Source organism: Merops nubicus, unplaced genomic scaffold (genome assembly GCF_000691845.1).
Source record: "Merops nubicus isolate BGI_N331 unplaced genomic scaffold, ASM69184v1 scaffold10646, whole genome shotgun sequence".
In the NCBI taxonomy this organism is placed as follows: domain Eukaryota; kingdom Metazoa; phylum Chordata; class Aves; order Coraciiformes; family Meropidae; genus Merops; species Merops nubicus.
The window spans coordinates 56,852-79,302 of NW_008613045.1; the positions used below are offsets into that span (position 1 = coordinate 56,852).

The 22,451-nt window shown below is 33.9% G+C and overlaps 1 protein-coding gene across 1 annotated transcript in view; it reads right to left on the reverse strand.

The window, feature by feature from the left end:
- The window catches only part of LOC103774367 (regulating synaptic membrane exocytosis protein 2), a gene marked incomplete at its 3' end in the record, with an annotated part of 152,814 nt that overhangs the window by 53,549 nt on the left and 76,814 nt on the right, over positions 1-22,451 (reverse strand). The window contains exons 15-16 of the mRNA XM_008941767.1: positions 9,627-9,806; positions 8,385-8,494 (exon numbers count right to left, since the gene is read on the reverse strand). Coding sequence (XP_008940015.1) covers positions 8,385-8,494; positions 9,627-9,806 — 290 coding nt within the window. The remainder of the gene's footprint in view (positions 1-8,384; positions 8,495-9,626; positions 9,807-22,451) is intronic.

The window sequence follows — 22,451 nt, forward strand, 5'->3', positions numbered from 1 at the left end:
AAGAAAATAGTGATCCATATTTTCTTCTCTTAACTAACAATGAGAGTAGGCTCTAGGGCACAGGATTCCAAATAAACTGTGATTCAGACACACTTAAGCAGGTATGGTATTTTAGGCATACTTAGGTTTAGCCAGTAATTTCTCCTACCAGCTAGTACTACATACGTTTCTTCCTCAGCTTGTAATTTTTTTGGGCCACCCTTTGGAGCACTTAAATTCTCTCCACATAGCTGCTTTATTTGTATGTAAAACATCCTTCTCTGGGCTTCATTCCATGGGCCTTGAGATGTGTACTACACTACCTGCCTTTTAGGCAACTACTTTTAGCATTGGTCTAGCCCAAAGTATTTATAACCAAAAAAGCTTATTTGTGCTGCTCTTCCATATCCATCACAATTGATGTACTGCCACTGCCAAGTAATTAACAAAAGGTGTAACAGAATGTAACCTATTAACAGTGAATGCAAATGCACATTTATGTTTTTATGATTCTTCCTTTGAGAAATAAACTTCAGAACAGAAAAAAAAAGCTTTCTGAAAAAATATTTAGATCTCTGCATGTCTTTGAAGTTGTACAGTGTGTGTTTTCTGAAATTAGAAGGTAAAGTTGTATATTTTAATCACACAGTATTTGAATTGAAAAAAAATATTTGCATTTTTGATTTAATCATCATCTACCAGTTCTCATCACATTAACTTCCTTTTTCTACCAACTGAACTGTCTTCCAGATATTTGAGAGACATTATACAAAATATTCAAAGTATTTTCATGTAATCTATTTTCTGCTATTTTTGTTCAGCATCATCAGTTCACCTACACAAACCAGGAAAAAGAAGTGTCATGATACAATTTATTTTTTTTTTCCCTGCTTGTAAAATCTATCAATGTAAAGTAGAGGGTACTACATCTAAGAGGTGTCCACCCAGATCTGCTAAGGCTGTAATTTGATCATAGTGACAGGCTAATTTACAAAGAGGAATAAAAAAAAAGATTAAAGCGTTAAATGATTTTTTTGCAGGTTGAACTATTTTAAAGATTCACAAACAGCTCATAAATTATGCTTTATTGAATTTCTTTGTCTTGTTCTTACATAAAATTATATAATTATTGTCTGGATTTTGACTTTTAATATTTCTACAAGCTGACTGGTAAAGTCTCCCTATGTGCTCAGGGGAAAATGTTTCTAAAGGAGATAGGCACTTGTGGTCACACAGACCTGCCTCGACCTCTGATTCCTGAACTCCAGCACGCTTGTTTTCTTCATCTCCTGCTGCATTTGTATAAGCAAGGATGATAGGGAGGGTAAAAGCAAGACAAAAACATGCATGCTTTGTTACAAGCTGTTCAAATAAAAGACAAACATCAAACAAAAGACATTCACAATAACATACAAACCCTCAGTCTGTGGCATAAATTATTTTTTCAGTGAATCAAAAATTAAATAAATCCTTGTGTTATTTTTCATTAATGTCTCTGATTTACTCCAATGAGATCCTTATGCAAGTAATGATGGCCATATGCAGCTCCTAATATCCCTTGTTGCCAATTTCTTATTAAATTGTTGAAGCACTGGAAAGTGGACAGTAAGTACCAAAGCAGAGAAAGCACATATATATTGGTAGATAATTGGCTTAAAAGCATCTTCTGCTTCGTTCTGCTTTAGTTCTTCTAGAAATAAAAGCCCAAGCCTCTATTCTCAAAGAGCACATTTGAAATTGTGTATAAACCATAAGCAAGTGGGCATACTCAGTACCTTAATAAGTGCAGAAGAAACAATGCAAATGTATTTGCAGTTTGGGGAAAAAAAAAAAAAACCATTAATTTCCCAGATAATATGCCTTTTACCTGGATTTCAGAGTAGTCAGAATTCAGAAGGAAAGATGTTTCCATCAGTAACTATAATTGACTTGAGCATATCTAATTATTAGAAAACACTGAAATAGTTGGAAACAATGATGACAATATGGGTAATGATAACCAATATGAAAATTTTTCTTTTGTGTCATTAATAAATAATCACAACTTTCTCTTGTTAGAAAGCTCTTCTAATACCAGGGTAAGAACAGTAATGATATAGAAGAGTGTTGAGCTGAATAATTGGCATAGCATATCTGAATAATTGGTGTAGCGTATGCCTGCTTTAATCTGAATGTCAGTTATCAAACACTTTTTATGTGATGCGATATACTGTAGTTTAACAAGTAGATTACAAAAAATCACAAAAAAGGTTTGTTGTTGTTCTGTGTGGTGTGTTTCTAGAATTTTTTCCAGTTCTCTCATTACTTGTATAGGTTTATGTGCTATTAAAAAACTCATTGAATTATTTGACCTCATTTTAGCTAACATGAAATAATAATTTTAAAACTACTTGTTCTAATAAGTCATTGTTAATAAGGACAGAGATTCAGGCTATACTCAAAGCCAATGCAATGGAAACTAAACTTTACATAGATTTCTGCTTTAAAATTCTGTGGCAAAATCATGACATTTAAATTCCAATTGAAATTATGACATTGAAAAATCCAATTAAAATATTCAGCAGGGACACCATCTATACAGTCAAACTTCTCTCATAGAAAAAAATGTATAAAAGGTATGCCAAAGACATTTATAAAATCTACTGCAGTAGAACCGAACTAAAATGCTTTTGATATATTTGTACCCTGAAACATAATAGAACAGCTGTAACGAGCATAGCTGTATGACTTCACTCATTTTTATGCTCACAAATGTCTGTACTCTCAGACGCAGATGGCAAGGCCTTCAACTGGCATAAAGAAAGAAGCATCTGATTTATCCTTTTGCCAATCCAAGAGAAAATTATGAACCGTTACTACCCTTGAAAGGTCAGAACCTTTCAAGTAAGCACCCTAAGCCCTGTGGTAAAGGTAACATTTGTTCAAGTTTTTCTGTGGAAATTGTACTAATGCACATAAAATATTTTAATATTCTTCAGGGGTTGTGGAGTCTGCCACCTCTCAGTATGCATTATAACTAAGTGTAACTAAAACGCAGACATACATTTTTGCAAATTCCTAGCTGAAATCAAAAACCCAAGGTAGATTCAGGTATTATGCTGAGGCAGCCTTGTTACTGATAACTAAGCTAGTCTCTTTACTTCCCTGTGAAGCACACATAATGCAAGTAATCTGTGCAAGCATGAAGGAGTCCAATATCATACAGTCAGTGTCATAGAAATATCCACTAATATTGATGGATGCAAAGATATGTACATTCATTTTTGACACTGCTGTGTTTGACTAAATCAGCAAGTTCCTAGCCAAGCTGAAGGTAGCACAAGTTCCTATCATATATTACATAAATGTGATCCATTACCTTTTACAATACAAGTTACTTGTATGTCATATATTTTTTATAACCTGTGAAAACAGCTGATAGAGTATGATAGAATTATGACCAATGTAAATACAGTTCTCTGCAATTGCATTGTAAGTCTTTCTCTATCTGCCACCAAGCTATGATAGGGCAGTGGAAACTCACAATAAAATTCCTTTCTGTTTTGCAAAATTATGTCTCATTTAACAGAGAAATTATGTTCTGAATAAGACAAAAGCCCTTAAAATAAACAGCATCTCCTTCCGTCAGTCAATAGTATCTGTGTTTTCCTAGCCATCAAGGCATCTCAGTAACTAGCACTCCATGCTGCATGAGTTACAACTGCAATGTAATTGACAGTATAGATATTTTCTTTTCTAAAGATTTTAAATTTTATCTGAGAGATGTAAAAACTGAAGTTATGGCTCATAGCTATCTCCCATATTAAATCTAATCAACTATCCCTGTTAATTCCAATCATAGATAATTTAATTCTGGAATAAGATCATCCATAGCTGAAGTTAAGAGCAGACAGTTAATCAGCACTAACGTCAGCTTTACCAGCCTCTGAAATAAATTTCCTGAGACACATGATTATTATGAGATTACATAATTGAAGTCTTTACCACAAAGCATAAATAGGCAAATCTTCACTCAGCTCTACTATTTGCTAAATTTCTAAACACTTAATTTTTATGCTTAGTTTTATTACCTCTGACCTGAAAAAAAATTTCTAGTTTTTATGGTTGATTGAATAGTTGGATGTTTTGTGGGTTTTTTTTGTAGGGATGAATAAAGAAAGGGCTATGTTTATTTCTAAGAGAAAAAAAATCTATATTAGGAAAAAAAACACTCTCGCTGATTAGTAATTAACAACAAACTGCAAGGGCTAATGCTGAATACTTTCAAGAGCACTTTTTTATGGTGTTCCATTTTAATTAGCGTATGCAGTCATGGAATTCATCCTTCTACCAAGGTGAGTAAGAACAAAGAAATATATGGAAAAGATCTTGTTAACCCTTAAGAACTATAAATATTCCAGTATTCACTTATTGTCTACAGTGCTAATAATACTGAGCATTTAAGAGTACATAACCATTTCACTGTTAAAACAGGTTCAGTTTAATACTCTTGTTTTTCCACAAATGTTCATTAGAAACAAGACATTTTTATCTCTAACATAATTTAAAAATATACAAGGATAATTCACAAAAAAAAAAAAACCAAAAACAACCTTTTGGCATTTCACTAATGAAATTCCAATAAAACCTTAAGTGGTCCCAGACTTCTTTTCAGAACTATTTTCCAGCAAACTAACATAGAAATATACTAAACTAACAAAGCCTAAAGCAAAACCCAAACTGCCTAGATGCTTATAGTATATTCTGGCTAAATAAGAAAATTACATGCATTTCAGAGATACTCAGTCTTTCTTCTGAACACGTGTCCTGGTTCGGCAGGTAAATCTTATACTGACAGAAACATAGTTGTGGGCAGCTAAGGAACTAGCCAAAATATCATGACCATAAAAGACTGCAGATGTAACATAGGTAATGATATTTTAATGTTTTCTTACTGAGCATGTGGGGGACTGAGAAAAAGACATACAGGTCAATACACTACTGTTAGGAATGGTCCTTTACATCTATTAACAGCTAGATTTCTTAAAAAAAAAAAAAAAAACAAACCTTCTCTGTCTATTTCAGAATTTTGAAATAAATAATTCCAGGGAAACCTAGTGGAGACAAAAAACCTGCAGCCATGTAATACAGTTCACCGAATGAAATCTATCCAAAATCAATGTCTTTCAATTCTTAATCTGGGAAACAGTTACCCAAAGTTTGTTTGTTTGTTTGTTTGTTTTTCCCTTGTAGATTCTTTCCCTTCTCATTCTAGCTGCACAGCTATAAGCACACCATATTCCACATTATGCTCAGTGCTCCACTATAACAAATTATCTCCCCAATTGCAAGTTAGTACCTTGTTTCTATTTGAGAAATTTCTCCCACAATTAAAGCAATGGTATGCAGTTTGAATCCTATAATAAATAGATTATTCAAATGTACACAGACCAAATGAGACTACTGTAGGAGTTACAAACATAGAAGATTTTTTCTTTTCTCTTTTACAAAACTGACATGACTTCTATTTCCTTTTTGTCTACAATGTATCTTTTAGTACATTTTTTCCTCAGTATGATTTTAACTTAATCTGGTCAACAATAAAATCCTTGATTTCAAAATATAGGAAGGTTAACCTTCACAGCATGTTTCCATGCAATATAAATCCCATCTCTCATTAAGTCAAGTATATGCTTGTGTAAGAGCAGAAAGGACTGCTCTGTTGCAGTGACATTTTCCAGTATGTTCATATACAGCTCTCCCAGCAACAGTCAGCAGTTTTGATTATCACCGGGGCACATAATAACACATAAAAATCTACTTAAATGGCTATAAAGTTTTCAGATTTACTTCATGTTTTATTTGTTAAATAATAACACAAACCCCTTCTATTTAGTCAGCCTTTTTGATTCTACTGGGTTTCTATTTTTATCACTGGTACTTCATTTGCTTGAAGAAACTTTATGGAAAATTCAATTCTCCACAGTAAACTGCTATTAATCATATTTACATTCTGCCACTGACAGAAGTTAGGTAATCTGCTGTTCATGTAGAGCATTGTTCCTTTTAAAAGAAAATTATTATTCCTCTTCAAGAAAAGGATTAGAAAATCATAAAGAAGGACAGAAAAAGTCTCAAAGTAGAATTACAGTGTTATTAGAATATGAACTCTTAATTTACGACTTAAAATTATACAGAATACTGTATGAAAGTTATATCTATGTTTTTAACTACAGTGTTTACCACCTTTATACGTGTAAAATTCATACCAATTCACATGGAATGTGTCTGGTTGTTGTATCTCAAGTCAGTGATGATGCTTTGATTGTGTATTAAAACTTCAGTATCTGTGGATTTGGCAATTTTCCATTACCCAGACTTTTCAAAAGACTACTTCAGACAAAGGTACATAAAAATGTTACTCATTCTTCAAGTAAAAACAAATAGAGTTCCTCAAGTCCCCGCAGTACTTACCAGAGCAAACAATTCTAGCTCTCCTACAAAAAATAATTATTTTATTGTATTTATTATATTTCTTTCTATAGAACCTAGTGATGTAAAGAAGATTGCTATCCTCTGTAATCAACCACAGTAAAAATATGCAGTACTTCACAACTGCTGTCCTAAAGAGCTCACAGTCTAAACAGATATACTAAGCAAAGAGCAGGGAAGAGTGGTAAAACATGAAAGCATATACAGCAATAACAGCAAACACCATGTGATTAGATGGATTATTTCCTGGCATATCTAGACTGTATTCCATATAAGCATTTCACAACACATAGTACAACAAAGAAATGAACATACTAGGGTGATGAGCTGAGAGAAGAGAGTTTTCTTTTCATGAAGTTTTGTTTCCAAAATGAAAATAAACACTGTAAATACTAAATTAAAAAGTCTGATGAGACAGATACAGTAATACTACATATAGACCCTCAGTGGTGTTACCAAGGACTGCAATTGATATCTTGTGGCTTACTATTAAGGAAATTAAATGGTTTTAATGGTATAAAATATAAGGTGATTTAATTTTAAGCAGAGGTATTATTACTTTTTGAAAGACTATCTTGATTCAATTAATTTTTGCTCCTATATTACTTGAAAATTTCCTAGTAGTTCAGTAACTGTTTAACATAATCACATATTGGCAATAAAAGACTGGTTCTGATTAAACAGATTTCTAACACTACATATGTTAAACAGCCTCAAACATTCAAATTTAAATATGTGCCTAAAGTGCTAATCCTGAAAATTTACATACATGTATACATAGATTAACTGAAGTACTCTTATTTGCTGCAGTGTAAATCCTTGGTATGTAAAAAATGGGTACATGTCTAAGTGATTTTCTAATGATGATTGTGTTTAGACAATATTATTTATACTGTCTTTTTTTCATGTAGAACCCTGTATAATTTGTAAGCCACAGGTCTGAATACACAAAAGACTAAATAATTACAACATTATTTCTGACTATGTCTTGTGCAATTAAGTAACATCAATTGCAGTTCGGTTTATTTTTCACTACATAGCCTCCCAAAAAGGCTTTCAAGTGAAAAACAAACCCTCCTTTATGTACAGACCTTCATAAGATTCTATCTCCTTGTCTCCATTGTCTAGGGAAAGTAACAAAAACAAACAAAAAGGGAACCAAAGCACAGGGGTTAAAAACAACAGAAATTTTATAAAAGATACAGTTTACATGTTAAGAAGGATTAAAAAAAATGGAGTGTATATGGCCATTTAGACTGATTTTGTGCAGCACATCTAGTTATCAGAAGTGGAAGGGTGAAAATGTATTTGGTATCAAACATATATTTGTATCTCTCTTTCTAAGTATTTTGGAAAATGCCTCCATTGACCAGTGCTTTTACAAGATGTTAAAGATATGCACAATTACAGTACCAAAAAACATGAACCATTAAATATCTTGCTGACCTTTCCTATTTTAAACATTATTACCTCTCTTCTTGCTCTTCCTGTTTCAAGATGCAGAGGTTTTTTATTAGCAATCTGTAACACACTCCATGTGAACCCACAAGTGATCAGCTATGCTCCTGTTTCTCCAAAGAGCCAGTTTTATCACTAAAGAACATAAAAAAGATAATTTCCTGTGCCTGTTGAAGCCAATGACAAAACACCTATTGAGTTCAAAAGGAACAGGATCATGCTGATAGTTTGTCCCTCTTGGTTCATATATATTGCACTGTTGATGATTGTTGCATTGCTCATGATTTATTTCAGTCAATACTATTGTAGATATTAAAACATAATAGAAGAAAACACAGTACAAAGTAGAATACTACTATCAAATCCTAACTCTGTACATGAAAACTCAAAAGATTTCAATTATAATGCCAAAAGAGAAATAATAAATATAATCGACCTTCATGCACAGTTCGCAAAGGAGAAAAACATACACTTACTTCTCTCCAACGTCCCCTTCGGCGGGAGCTGTGGTAACTGCCTGCCCCTTCGCCCTACTACTGGGGTACTTGATGGACTTGTTTGAACAGACCCAGTTCGAGGATGTGACCTATGAGAGACATATCAAAACAAACCATAGCCATTACATGACAAATTCATCCTCAAATACCATCAAGAACTGATAACATAACTAAGTAGGCTTTAGATCACTCGGGACCTTTGCAGTCCCATAGTGAAACTATTATCTCTTTTCAGAAAAAGATCTAACTATAAAGAGAAATCTCTCCATGAAAAAGAATAAAAGAAAGCCAAAGTAAGGCTGAACATCCCTAAGATGCTTGTTCGCAGTCAAGCCAGAAATGCATTGTGTGTATATTCATGGGCATATGAATATAATACCCACATATACAGAATATTATCCACAAGTCAAATTCAATGATCTTTACTCAGCTTGTATTTGGTTAAATTACCATTGAGTGGCAATGAGATTACAGGGATTTGTCTAAACAAAGTAATAAACTGAGAAAAGACACCAGTATTTGACTCAAACTCTCACCGGGGATTTGCTGTTACTAACTAACTTTCAGAAAACAAAATAATGTATTCTGCAGTTCTAATCTAAGGAGAAGCTTTACTGAACAACAACTAGACCAAAATATACTCATCTTTTTTACTTCATTATGTTTATTTAAGCTAAGAGTAAAGTACAGAAATGTTCAAAATGTCAATCAGTAAAGTACAGCACTCAAACAGGAACAATACAGACTATGGCACAGTAAAATGTAGTCTGAAAAAATGGTGGTTAACATGGTAATTAATAGACAAAGTACAGTCCACTTAAAGAAACTTTTTTTTTTTGGTAAAAAAAAAAATAGTTTCATTTGATGTTTTATGACGGTTTTTCCATAAACGATGTCTGATGAACACAAACAATTTCCCATACTGGAAGAGAAGACTATGGTAATTATGAGGCACTCTGTGTGGGAAATCATCCAGGATTCTTGATAAATGAGAAATTACAAACAAATGTAGTTAAATACTATTAGTAAACAATTTGCAATGGCAGCCACACTATTATATCCAGAGTAGAATATAAATAGTGTGTTGGCTCTGAAAGGGTTAGTATCTACTACTATTAGTGATCAGCTAAGGATGAGGCGATACCAATTAGCTACTGGGAAAATAAAATGGTGAGCTGGTGGGGCAGAAGGGGATTAGTCTGATTGATTTGTCTGTTTCACCTCTGTAAGGCAGGTGAAGGAGGGGCAGATCTTCCAGTCATTAATGAAGGCATCGACCTGATGAGGTTTGAGTCAGGACGCTCTGTGGATCGGGAGCGGGAGCTGGTCCGCTCTAGCATAGGACGTTGCTCTGTTGATCTGGATCTTTGATATGGCTGTCTATCTGCTGCTTCACAATTCCTGTAATGTTAGTCAAAAAGCAGCTCAGTTGACCTTGGACTTTTCTATCAATTGTAAAATATCCTGCATGATACTGGTTTGGAGCAAATAATTTTGTTATGTACATGGGGGGGCAGGGGCATGTGGAGATAAATCTTCTGAGAAAGCTTCTTGATAACATAGATTTATTTTTATTTTTTCTTAATACATGTATGATTTGGCTTGCTCCATACTCTTGATAAATGGGCTGAAATGTTTCCAATGTCTCAGTAATGACTACCCATGCAATAGTCTGGTTCCTGACAATGTCTGGGTAATAACATTGTTATTTTATTAATTAATATATCAACCTTGGAGGAAAAGAATAGCTGACATAATATTAAATCTCACTAAAGCTAAGGTCTCATTTAATTGTGTAGTTTAACTGATCATTTTTACTCACATGACTAGATTTTTCCAGACTGCATTATCTTTAGAGGTAACACTCTTATTCCAGATGTTAGAATTACTATGTAGCACTGTTAACTATTATTAGACTCAGAATGTCTGTCAAAATATAGTCTAGGCTATAGTGATGGACTCATAAGCAGTGCTTCGAATGTGGTCAGATGAAAATATACAACAATACTGGTACTTACACAGGTTCCACCAACCGAAGTTTGGTTTGTAATTAAAAAAAAAAAAAAAAAACAAACTTCCTAAAGAACTGTGCCAAAACGGCAATGGAAAAAGTTACCATTAGAGATGCAATGGGGAGAAATTTGAATGAGTAAAAGAATGTATTGATCAAGCAGTCTGGTCTTCTACTATCTTAGATAATAAATCATGCCATTACTTTCAGAAATTAATCAAGCCCCACCTTTTTTCATAATGTCTGTTTGCAAGGAGTAATATTTGCTAGCAATATCCTAAAATGCATGAAATCAAGGTAATTTAAAAAGTGAAATCCATACCCTGATGGAGCTACTTATTAAATTCATACTCCTCCCAGCTCTCCTTGAGTATCTGGACAGCTACAGAATATAAATGGGGAACATGTACCCTTCAAGACTTCTCCTTCAGTGAAGTCATGCATTTTACAATGATGTCAGTTAATAAAAAGAGTGACTGGATGGTGATTAAGTTTAACAAGAAGCAGAATTTTAATTAGTAATGAAAAAGAGGGAGACATACCACAGCCTCATTATGAAGAGTCCTATGTTATTAACAGGATTTTATTTCTAAAAACTGTATTGAGACAGAGTATAGCTGTCTCCAGGGTGGCTAACTTCCTGAATAAGCTGATAAAAGATACATTAGAATGAATGTCTCTTCAGGCCTTCCCTGAAGTAATAATTGGACTCCTAGGGCACACGAAGGAATTGCCACAGACAGGTTCAGAATAATACCATTCACCATAAACCTACATCTACAAGCTCCTAACGAGCAAACACACCACAGTGAGACACACAATGGTAATTTTAAGCTGAGGCACTAAAGATTGGAGGAAAAGTACAATGAGCCTGGCACAAAACCACAACAAAATTACCTCACTTCTTCTATCAGTTCTGTTTCTGAATGGGAAGCTTCATCAGCAAAAACATCCACTGTCTCGCTTCTTTTACATTGTGGATAGACAAAGAAACACAACCTTAGCTTTGATACAAACGTTGCTAAGTTCAGGTAACAGTTTAAGAGAGCTTTCAGTGCTAGGGAAGGTGAGAAAGGGGTCAGCCATCTGCATGGTGGTTAAAAAAAAAATGACCATGGGAATAAAGTCTTATGACCATGGGAATAAATGCCAAGAAAAAATATTCCTATATTCAACTAAATCACAAAGAGAATATGACCAAGGTCCAGCAACCCACCCCTACCCTTTTTTACACACATATTTAAGAATATTGGTGAGCCCACAGACTTTCTCCTTTGGGTTTGTCACACACAGAGAGCTAGAACAACCCTTCTCCTGCCAGTGAGCAGGGGAATGCTGGAACACATAGCAGCAAGGACTGGGCAATATGGCAAGAGGTATAATTCCATTTTCTATTTCTCTCTCTTTCCAACAGCCAGTACAGAGGAACAGATGAGTGCCAACCACAGGATTCTCATAAACACTTCATGAGAAGTTAAGCCTTTTCCATGTATTACTCCTAAGGCTTCATTATCCTCTGAGCTGTAGCATAGAAACTATTTTTAGGACATTAGGGATCTATGGGACATTTTTACCATTAGGATGAATACTAATGGCTTAGTGGGCAGGTTTTGTATTCTGCAGAGCATAATGGAGCCAATATAGCTAACCACTATGCCAACAGATAAAGACCTCAGAAATCTAATATTCAATAGTTAATATAAACATTCAGTTTGCTGCAATCTGCAGCTGACATTTATTTCAAGTGGAAAAGCAACCAGGAGTTCCAAGTAGTGAAAGTGAACATAGACTTTGGCAGCCGTTAGGTGAAGCTTTGGCATCACTGTTGTTTTGTAGTCTGAAGACCTGAAGACTAAGTTGAACCCTGAGGTGAAACTGAGTTATTACCTTCAAGTTACAGGCTACATGTTGCAAATTCCTCAGTACCCAAAGCTACAGAATAAGCATACTGGCAGTCTTCCACTTGAAACTTCACTATGTGGTTTTAGATCATACACACATAAAGACTAATTCAAGAGACAGTTTAACTGTCTGTTCTTTGTCCTCACATTTTTTTTCATCCTTTTAACAGTAAACGCACATGCTATATGATCCAGGTCTTCAGAAACAAACTGTCCATTTTATGGAAATATGTTACTTCTATAGCCCGCTTGGACAGTGAAGCTCCTTACCAACTGCAGTATACAACTATGCATGAATATCACAATCCTACCATAAGCATGGGGGAGGGAGTTTTTAAAACACCTCAGTAAATTAAAAACAGAAGTCCATAAATTTTCATATGACATTCTTGAGGGCTAATGTTCCCAGGTTATCTAGATGAAAGTTTACTCTTTCCTCACTATAATTCCTATCAATGAATTATTGATTTTTAAAGAGAAGCATAATAGCCTAAGATAAAGTATTCAACATCCATATAATGTTTAATGTATGCTAGAGATGTTTATCTTAGCTAGCAGACTTTTCATTAAAAACAAAACAAAACAGTTAACAAAATGTCAAATAGTGACCTTCTGCATTTAGCATTACCTATTGCAACACCCTTCTGCCTTTGCTAAGGAAAACATGCAGAGTAGGTGCCCTACTCCCATGTCAAAATCTACAAGACTTGTGAGCATAACTCTCTCCTACCATAAGGAAAGGGTATGGCAGTGTTTGCTTCTTGACCAGGCACACCTATCACTCTGAAAATGTCTGAGCTCTCTGTAAGTCTCCATGCAGAAAGCTCTGTGAGTATGCACCAAATTTTATCTTCCAAACCCATCAAAAATTAGAATTAGAATCCCACCCTGTTTAGGTACCATTGTAAATTCTTGTAACTACAATATCTAACCAAAGGTGCTACAATGTTTTGTTTGAACTACTGATTTATCTGCATTATTCTATATTCATATTCTGGAAGTTTCGAAAGCTCTTTTCTCAAAGCAGAAAATAGACATTTCTAATTTTTAATTTTTTCAGATTTGTTACTTTTCTTAACAAATAAGGAGAATTTTCAACAAATTAATATAGTCATTGATCTAAACTTATGTATAAAGAAAACCTCATAAAAATGAACATTTTTCAACCGATAGCTTACAACACAAATGAAAGCTTTTTTTCCCCCAGAGTAACTGAAAGCAGTTTATTTGAAAGCCCATGTTAAATTCTTTTACCACATGCAAGACCAAAAAGGCAAGCTATGAGGTCATGCCAATCACAATTTTAGTACTAAGTTGTTCTTGTAACAAAAAACTGAAGAAATAAAAGTAGAATTGCTGTATAATTACAATACACTACAAGTCAGCTCCTAATGCATCTTTTTTTCATCTAGAAACACTGAGCACAGGACAATAAAAATACAGCAATACATTTTCTAATTATTGTCATTTCAAACTCCAGCTAATATACAATGATAATACCTGTCAGTGTCTGTGGATGGCTGCTGGATTTCAATCCTTGGACATGTTATTCTTCTACTAGCTATAGGAACTTTGCTGTTTAGTTACAGACACAAGATCCTCTGTTAGCATAATACAGATAAGCATGTCTACAAACAACTGATTTCTAGTACCAAGCAAACTTAAATTTGAGTCATAAGTATTCTGGTAGAAAATTGGAGGACCAGTATACTGCCAAACATCTAGAAGAACTGGTTACTGGTTACTGCCAAATCACTCATCTACATCTATGAAGAAACTTAATGTGAAATTATGTGCTTCTATAGTTTTTAAAAGCCAGAAGTGTAATGCTTTAAGGTACTCCTGCAAAATAAACAAAAATAGGAAGCAAAGCAAGATATTTCTGCTGCAATAATATTCTATGTTGCTTCATATATATGTAGTATATATATCCATACATATATATGCACAGACTCCTGTGATCTACTCACATGCACATTACTCTGTGGTGAACATAACTACAGATATATATCTGATATATCACAGGCATAACTAAGCTGTCACGTGCCAGGATCTGAACTACTTTTCTACTAGCTAATTCAGCTAAGGAGACAAAGCAGAGAACTCAGCTGCAATCCCAGGCACATTATGCTCCACACTGCTATGTGCAGAGCGCTACAGCTATAGAAACTCAGTTGCTTACAGCCTATTTAGGTATCTGCACATGGCATTGCAGTCACTTGAGTGATTCTGTCGCAGATGTAACTAACCATGTTAACACATGATGGCATGGTACAGTCATAAAAATGCTTAAAGAAAGCACATAGAGCTATATCTATAGAGATTTACTCTCCAAAATATGTTCCATAATGGATAGATGTACTGAGGAATAACAAAGCTCTACTTTAAGTAGGGAGTTAGACCAGAGAGTATTTTCAAGGTTTTTGCAACCCAAATTAGTTTATGGCCCTATGTATGGATGCAGTCAGAGGTTTACACTATTACAATCAAATATTAATAATATCAATAAGGAGTGTCAATCCTTGAACAATTAAGACTGAAATGATGTGCTGAAATATTTCAGTATCCTCTTTATCTGCAAAATCAGACCAAATTAATTATTTGAATTTTGAAGGAATAGAAAAGCAACTTGAACATTTGAAAGGAAAATAGTAAAAACATGTTAGCAATTTCTTCTTTGTAGAAAATCTCAACATTAAACAAAAGGAACTGGTGAATGCTTTTGAGAAAGAGGCTTAAGTTCCACTTAACACTATTTGTAACTGCACTCAAGTTAAACACAGCACATAAGCTAATAATAACACTAACTTAATTTAGCAAGTGTAAGAATCATTTTTCTGTATTTTACTCAAGTTAATGTCAAAAAAAAATAAATCTTGCAAGCTACTACTTCCTTATACACAGGTGAACCAAGGAATGCAAGAAACATACATGTTGCCTTATGTTTTACAAATTTATTTAGCTTGCTCTAACTTAATTAACATTTATTCATATTTTTATTCTGTGCCTACAATACAAAATATTTGGAAGTATTCTTTCACTACTGACTTAAAAACCTGAGAGACCTAGGCAGATTTTTGTTGTAGCATAATATGTTGTGTTTAGTTTTACATTATTGTTTCTGGTACTTTTAACATGCTTCTTGATTTATATAGCCAGTTGCCTTTTATAGTACCTTGTATTTTGCCAACTACTTCCAGCTTTCAGCATCTTTAACATAGACCCTCAGTTGACACATATTAAAGACTCACACTGCAGGAACACACATTTCTATCATCATGAGATGACTCACTGAAGATCATGATAAAACTGATTAGCATTCAAAAGCAGGGAACCTAAAATTCTGAAAACCTCTCCCCACCCCTCCATCTCAATTTTAAAACTGAATATACTACTGCAATTCTCTCCAAGATAATAACCTAAATTTTAATAAAAATATTAGAAAGATTTCAAAGTACAAGTGTTTCAGCTTCCTATTATAACTTTTTCACATATTTTTTTCCCATTTCAGAAGAATAGTTCATCCACTCAACTTGAATGTTGTATCATAATGTATGAGTAATAACAGGAACATTAAAGGGTTTTAATTAACATTTATTTCATGACTGAAGAGTAAACGATGTATAAGACATTGCACAGAGAAGCAATGAGAGAGAAACGTTTCCTAGCAGGGCTGGAATGTTCAAATGCAATTCAGCAGAGCACTTAGACTGTAAACTAATCAAGTGAATTGGTTGTAGGCCTAAAATTAAGCATGTACCTAAATTAGCCTTTGTACAGTGCATTACTAAATGCAGGAATTAGTAAATTATCACAAACAGGGCTTAATGCCAGAAATGTGTGTTTATCTGTCGTCTTAACTTTTGGCAACAGATCTATTAATTTTGATTCACAGAGTTCTGTCACTTGATGAGGCCAGGATTTCAAAAACATCATTCCAAGATAAGAAGTTATGCAGGACTTTAACTTTTAAGCTCTTAAATGATGAATGAACAAAAAAGCATACTGTTTCTGTTAAATTCATTCTGTAAGTCCATTGATCTTAACAGAATCTGATCCATTTCAGTAGTCTTAATTCTGTTAAAGTGTGTCCTGTGTCTTATGGTCTACCTAAAGTTCATATTGGTTCACAACAAATGTTCTTATCTTTTATCCCTTTTTTCCATAGCTTTTGGGAACCAAATTTAAAATGGGGACAGAGAGTATTAAGAACTAAATTTCTTTTTCAATTTACAAATATTTTTTTTTTTCCCCCGATAGGTTCCTATGTTAGCATCTATACAGTACTAAAGATAAGTGAAGTAAATCCTCACTATTTAATGAGACTGTCAAAAGCAAATACAAAAGCTTTGTTGACATTAAACACTTTCCAGCCTTTCTCAAATGCTGTCCATTTTCAGTGTGCTTGTGCACTTTCCCAGGAAGAACTAATAAGCACAGTGCTTGCTGTAAGCACAGATTAAGTGTATACTTCAAAAACTTAAAGCTGAATATCCAGTAAACAATTGCACACTAGTTCAAAAAGCTAGGGAAGAAGTATAGCCTCAAGTAATCTTGTGTGGCTGCGCTACTGTTGGGTCAAGAGACTCTTACAAACTTCTCTCTAGAGGAGAGGGAAACTTGCACTAAATATTGAAGAATACATTCTGGGTTTTACCAGACTCTTTAGTTTGAAGTTGACAGTCGCTTATGCTCTCCTTCAGCCTCTATTGCTTAAGTAGAATTCCTGTTTTAGTCAACATACACAGGACAAATATGAATTATAGTTTTATTTAAATAGCATTATGACTGCAGGTGAACTGTGACTAATGCCTTTTATATAAATGTATGTCTTTTGTTTTCAGTATATGGTATCATTTTTCATGGTTTGTTATATTCAACTGATTATAGACTAATAGCGTTCTACTGATCTGTTTTAATTACATAACTATCTCTCCTGAGAGATATATTGTCTTGTATTATGACAAAAGAATAAGTAGAAACACAAAATTCAAAGTATGGTCAGTAATTAATTTACTAATAAATAATTAATTCAACAATAATGCACAATTTACATGTTATTAAGTATTTATATGTACAAAATTATAGTATTTGAGACATCAGTGTATTGCACTATTTGTATAATTTCACAACAAATACTTATGAGATATAATTTTGTAATTCTTAGTCTTTGTCAAGGAAAAGTTCCCGGTAACTCTGTGGGAATTTCACTTATGCATTTGAGGATTTACCATCATTTTGTACCCACACCATATGCTTGTTTTGGCCAAAATATGCCACTGGCATAGTCCAGCTCCTATTTATAAGATAGAGAAGGGCAGAAAGAAGCAAGCTCTGTGCACATTCACAAAGGAAGTAAGTAAAAATAAAGAAAAAAAGTGCTGCAAGAGCAAGAAGAAAATGAGGGAGAATCAGTAAAGCCAAAGAACTCATAGCAAGGAAAATCTGTGTGCTCCCTTGGTCAGCAACCACCTGCGGCTGGGAAGAACTGAAGATTGTAAGGTACGCAGCACTTTGCATGGATTGTGCTTCAATCACATGGGAAGAGAGGTTAGACAGTTATAACAGGGATTATTTCTAAAAGTAAAAAGTATTAGGTCTCAAAGATACATTCCACAACACTGTGAATGTAGGCAGGTACTATCAGTCAAAAAGCCCTTTTTTATTAAAGCAGACCTGAACAGTGAGAACATTTTGAAAATAGCAAAACCATAATTAATGCTCTTTTTATATTTGTAACACAATAAACCAGCTTAATCTTGGAAGAAAGACTAGCACATATATGTGCTTTAGTCCCAAATCAGGAAAGAGAGATATCAAGAAAAATATGCTTACAAGGAATAACTTAGGTACATTTATAAACAAACTCTTATTATAAAGATTAGAAACACATTTTAACTATATCCATAACACTACACTCTTTACTTACCCATAATTTTCAGCTGAACCATTGACTACATGATCTGCCCATGAACTTGCACCATTGTAATACCTTTACAATGCAGTTAAAATAAAGAAAAGTTATAAAGAAACATACATATTATTAACAACACTCTAATTCATAGATGACCACTTCTCAATAAAATGGGAAGCTTTCCAAATATTTCCATATAATTTTGTACATTTCCCATTTTCTCTCAGGTATGAAGAAAACAATATATATTTAAATTAAAACCCAAGAAAATAATGTTTAATCTTCCTTCACACAATTGTTAATAAGTTTCACCTTTATTCTTTTCAGCAATTTAGCCATGAATTTGAATTCCATAATGATGAACTGATCCCTTAGCTTTTCTGACACAAAGGTTTTCATGTTTTCAGTGGCTAATGAGTTTGTGGAACACTTAAAAAGTAATTGTGTAGATATACCATTAACAACAACAGAAAAAGCCTCATCATTCTATGTAACAATAGTCTAAATACTACTTTTAACTTCAAATATCTAACTTTTTCAAACGTTTTCTACATTATAATGTGATTGGTTTTTACAGTTATTTAAAAAGCAGATGGAAACTTCCTTCACTCAGTTTCATCAGTGAAAACTAATTTAATGTTATATCTTCATTATTCTTCCAGGTACTGAACATGGGCTACCTAAATATTTGCAGCTTCATTTCAGCAAACCAGTTGAAGACAAGATAAAATATTTCCACATGTGTTTTATGTTAAGTAAAACCATTGATAAAAGAAATAATGGGACAAAAAAAGCTGCTTTCATTTCAGAAGGTAAGAGATAAACTGTTTATGTGCCATTACTCCAGTATATAAAGAGTATATACACAAATCATATAACATCTGATTAAGGAGTTTCAGCTGGATCTCTGGAGTTCCATATTTTCAGGATGTTGCTTGAGTAGAGTCTTGGAATTGCAAGAGCCCCACTGTTCAATGATTTGCACATGATACTGAGTGAGAAGTAAGGCAAAGATTTTCAGAAAAGATGAAGGGACCACCACATTAACAACTTGGATATAAATCTTCCTTTGTCTGTACTGAAAATCCTAGCTGAAGTCAAACTTTTCAATGGCTTAAATACACTTATGCAAGGATTTTCATTAATCTGTTCCTGGGGATCACATCAGTATTTATTGCACTACTCCATTTTTTCCCACACTTCTAAAATTTAAGAATTTGAGGTTTTGCAATATGTTTACAAACTAAATAGCCCCACACTTCCTGGTCATCGTGTTGAGGGAAGATGGTATGGAGTGCAGTATAAGTGAATTAATATTAAGTGAATGTCACTCAGCTACTCTTGTTTCTTCTGTATCAAATTGGATGGTATGAGGGATGCCGCCTTTTTTTTCCTCATCTTTTGCAGCCAGATCAATGATGGGATGAAAGTTACTTTAGTTTAATCCAATTTAATTTTTGATCAATTTAGATTTAGGTCCATTTAAATTGAAATAGAGCTGGAGAATGGCAGGTATATCTTTACATGCTCCCTGGTCACACACATCCTTAAAACTGAAGCCAGTCTCTCCACTTAGCCAGTATTTTAAGATTCTTCTGTGCAAGTACTTTATTTTAGACACCATAAATATGGAAGCATAGTTTTAAAATAGCAATGTAATTTATTTTTTGTTAAATATGACTGTATTTATTCATAACAATCAACCCCCAAACTTCTTGCTTTTAGTTAGAAAATAATCCCTGCTTTATCTGCTCCCATATTGGAGACAAAAATCAGACACCAACTTAAAAACGGACAGAAAAATACAAAAGATCTAATTGTAAAAAGGGAGAACAACATCAGTTTGCTTCCTTCTTCAGGTATCCCTGATTTTGGATTTTGCCTGACTCTTTAAACATGAAATGCTGTTATCAAATAACTATTTCCAGGGACACTCCAAAAAGTTTTCAGAGTACACATCAGATTTTAGTTATATTATATTCACTGTGATATACTATATGCATATAAATATTTAGGAAGAACAACTGTAATTTTAGTCCTACCAAAAGCAAGCACCCAAAATCAATTTGAAAGTTAGTCCTTTTTTAAAGTCAATATGGGCAGTAACATGTCAAAATCTGATGAGCTTCTTAATTGACTCAGGTTATTAAATGAAAGAAACTGAGGATTCTAAATTGTCCTATAATCACTCCTAGTGACTGAAAAGGTTAACCATTAGAAATATGCTGCAGGTCAATGGGGGAAAAAAAACCCTTCAGTTGTACCTAGCTCCTCTGTACTATTCAATTTTACTCCCACATATAATGAATAAAATATTTTCAAGTTAAGAATCATACTTTAAAAAAAGTCCAAAATCAAGTTAATGGAGGGATAAAAGAAAATTAGGTACTTAAAACTATGGAGAGTAGTAGTTTTTATATAGAGAAATACTGCATAAAAAGGACTGTAAGTTTAAATATCACTAGTCTAGGCCAATTAAAAATGTTAGACTACACTTTAGAAAAAAAAAAAATCTATTACTCAGCTTTTTCTATTTTTACTAGATAAATTAAAATACCTTTCAGGAGTATAGGTTGTGTCGTCATAATATGAATTAGGCACTCTTCTCTCCTGCCTAGTTCTCCTGAATATGGAATAAACAGCACAGATATTTCAGACATTTTGAAGGGTGCTTCTTTAATGATGTTTTCCCTCAACTCTGTTATTAGGATAATGATGAACATAGAGCATATTATCTGCAGTTCAGCAGTATGTTCTGAACGTATATTTTCATATACATGTAATATCAAACTTCTACTTTCAAATTATATTCAAAAATAATTAACAACACATTAAGAAGACTTGATCAATGCACATATATATCAGAGGAGTGAAAAGTTATATTCATAGGAAAACCGTATTTGAGCAATTGAGAAATTTCACCAAGAATAGTATATGGATGTTAGAGTATTTCTGACTAGTAAAATGAAAGCCAGAAAAGAAATAAAATTTTGTTTCATTAATTGAAGCGGATCAGAAATTCTGCCTGAAATAAACATCACATCCTGCATGAAATGTGCACAAAACCAGCTTTTATTGACTTCTGAATACTAACCTCAAAGGCTAAGTGAAGAAAATGAAAATAGCACATAGTGTACTGCTCTCAGTGACTAAACTGAGCTCTGAGGTAAGCTGAGATAGTTTCATACAGCAAGGGTTCCAGCAGATTTTTATTTGGGAGGAACTGATTTTTTTTTCACCTTAAAAACAGTTGGCACAAGAATCTTGAGAACATTATCACTGAGATTATGACTGTCAGCCAATTTAAAATGGGTGACTGCCAATTTACAAACTAGCCTATAGGATTGTGAATTGGAGGACATAAATAAAAGCATAAGTAAAGCTCTACATGTCCAGCCATGATGTCTTCTATGTGTCTAACCTGAGTAGCTGCAGAAGTGCAAACTGACACCAGCTCATGCCACCAGACTGAGTACCACGTTAAAGAGTCAAGGACAACTGGAGTGCAGTACTGAGCAGCAGGGTGTTCTTTAGAAAACCTCAGATCCAAAGGGCACAGAAGTCACGGAAGCTGAACGTATCTATTATCTTTCTTAGGCATACACTGGAGTAAGTATCTTGTCAACGCTACCTCAGCTTCTTTTTAGAAGAAAAAGCTGGACACCTTCAAAATCAGGGAACTATCACAAAGATAAAATGACAAGTGACATAGCCTAAGAGCAGACTCAGAAATTAAGGTTTTTGGTAATGTAAATGTGTCCCAGAAGTAATGAGCTGAAAACTATAAAATCTGATAAACAGTAACTGAAACAAACTACACCAAAGATTAAAGAGAACCAAGTAGTCACTTAGGATGGGGGGAAGAAAGAAGAAAAAACCTGTTACAAAAGACCACAAGAGTTAATGGGCTGGATGTGAATAACCACAAGATAAGTAATTAAAGAAGTCATGACTAACAAAGCAGGCAAGTAATTCTGACGGATGTATCTGTATGACAGATTTGCCTACAGGTCACACTGGTGGATTCACAGTGACATCAGAAACAAAACTCTGTCCCAGATGAGAGACTCTTCCCTGAATGCTAGACTGTGCAGAACAATGTTTACTATTCCAAAAATAACTGAAAGTTATTTCACGTGCTTAATGAAGTGAAAGTGAAAGACAGTGAGAGAGGTAGTGCCTTGATTTCAACATGACATTTACTAAGCAGATAGAACTAA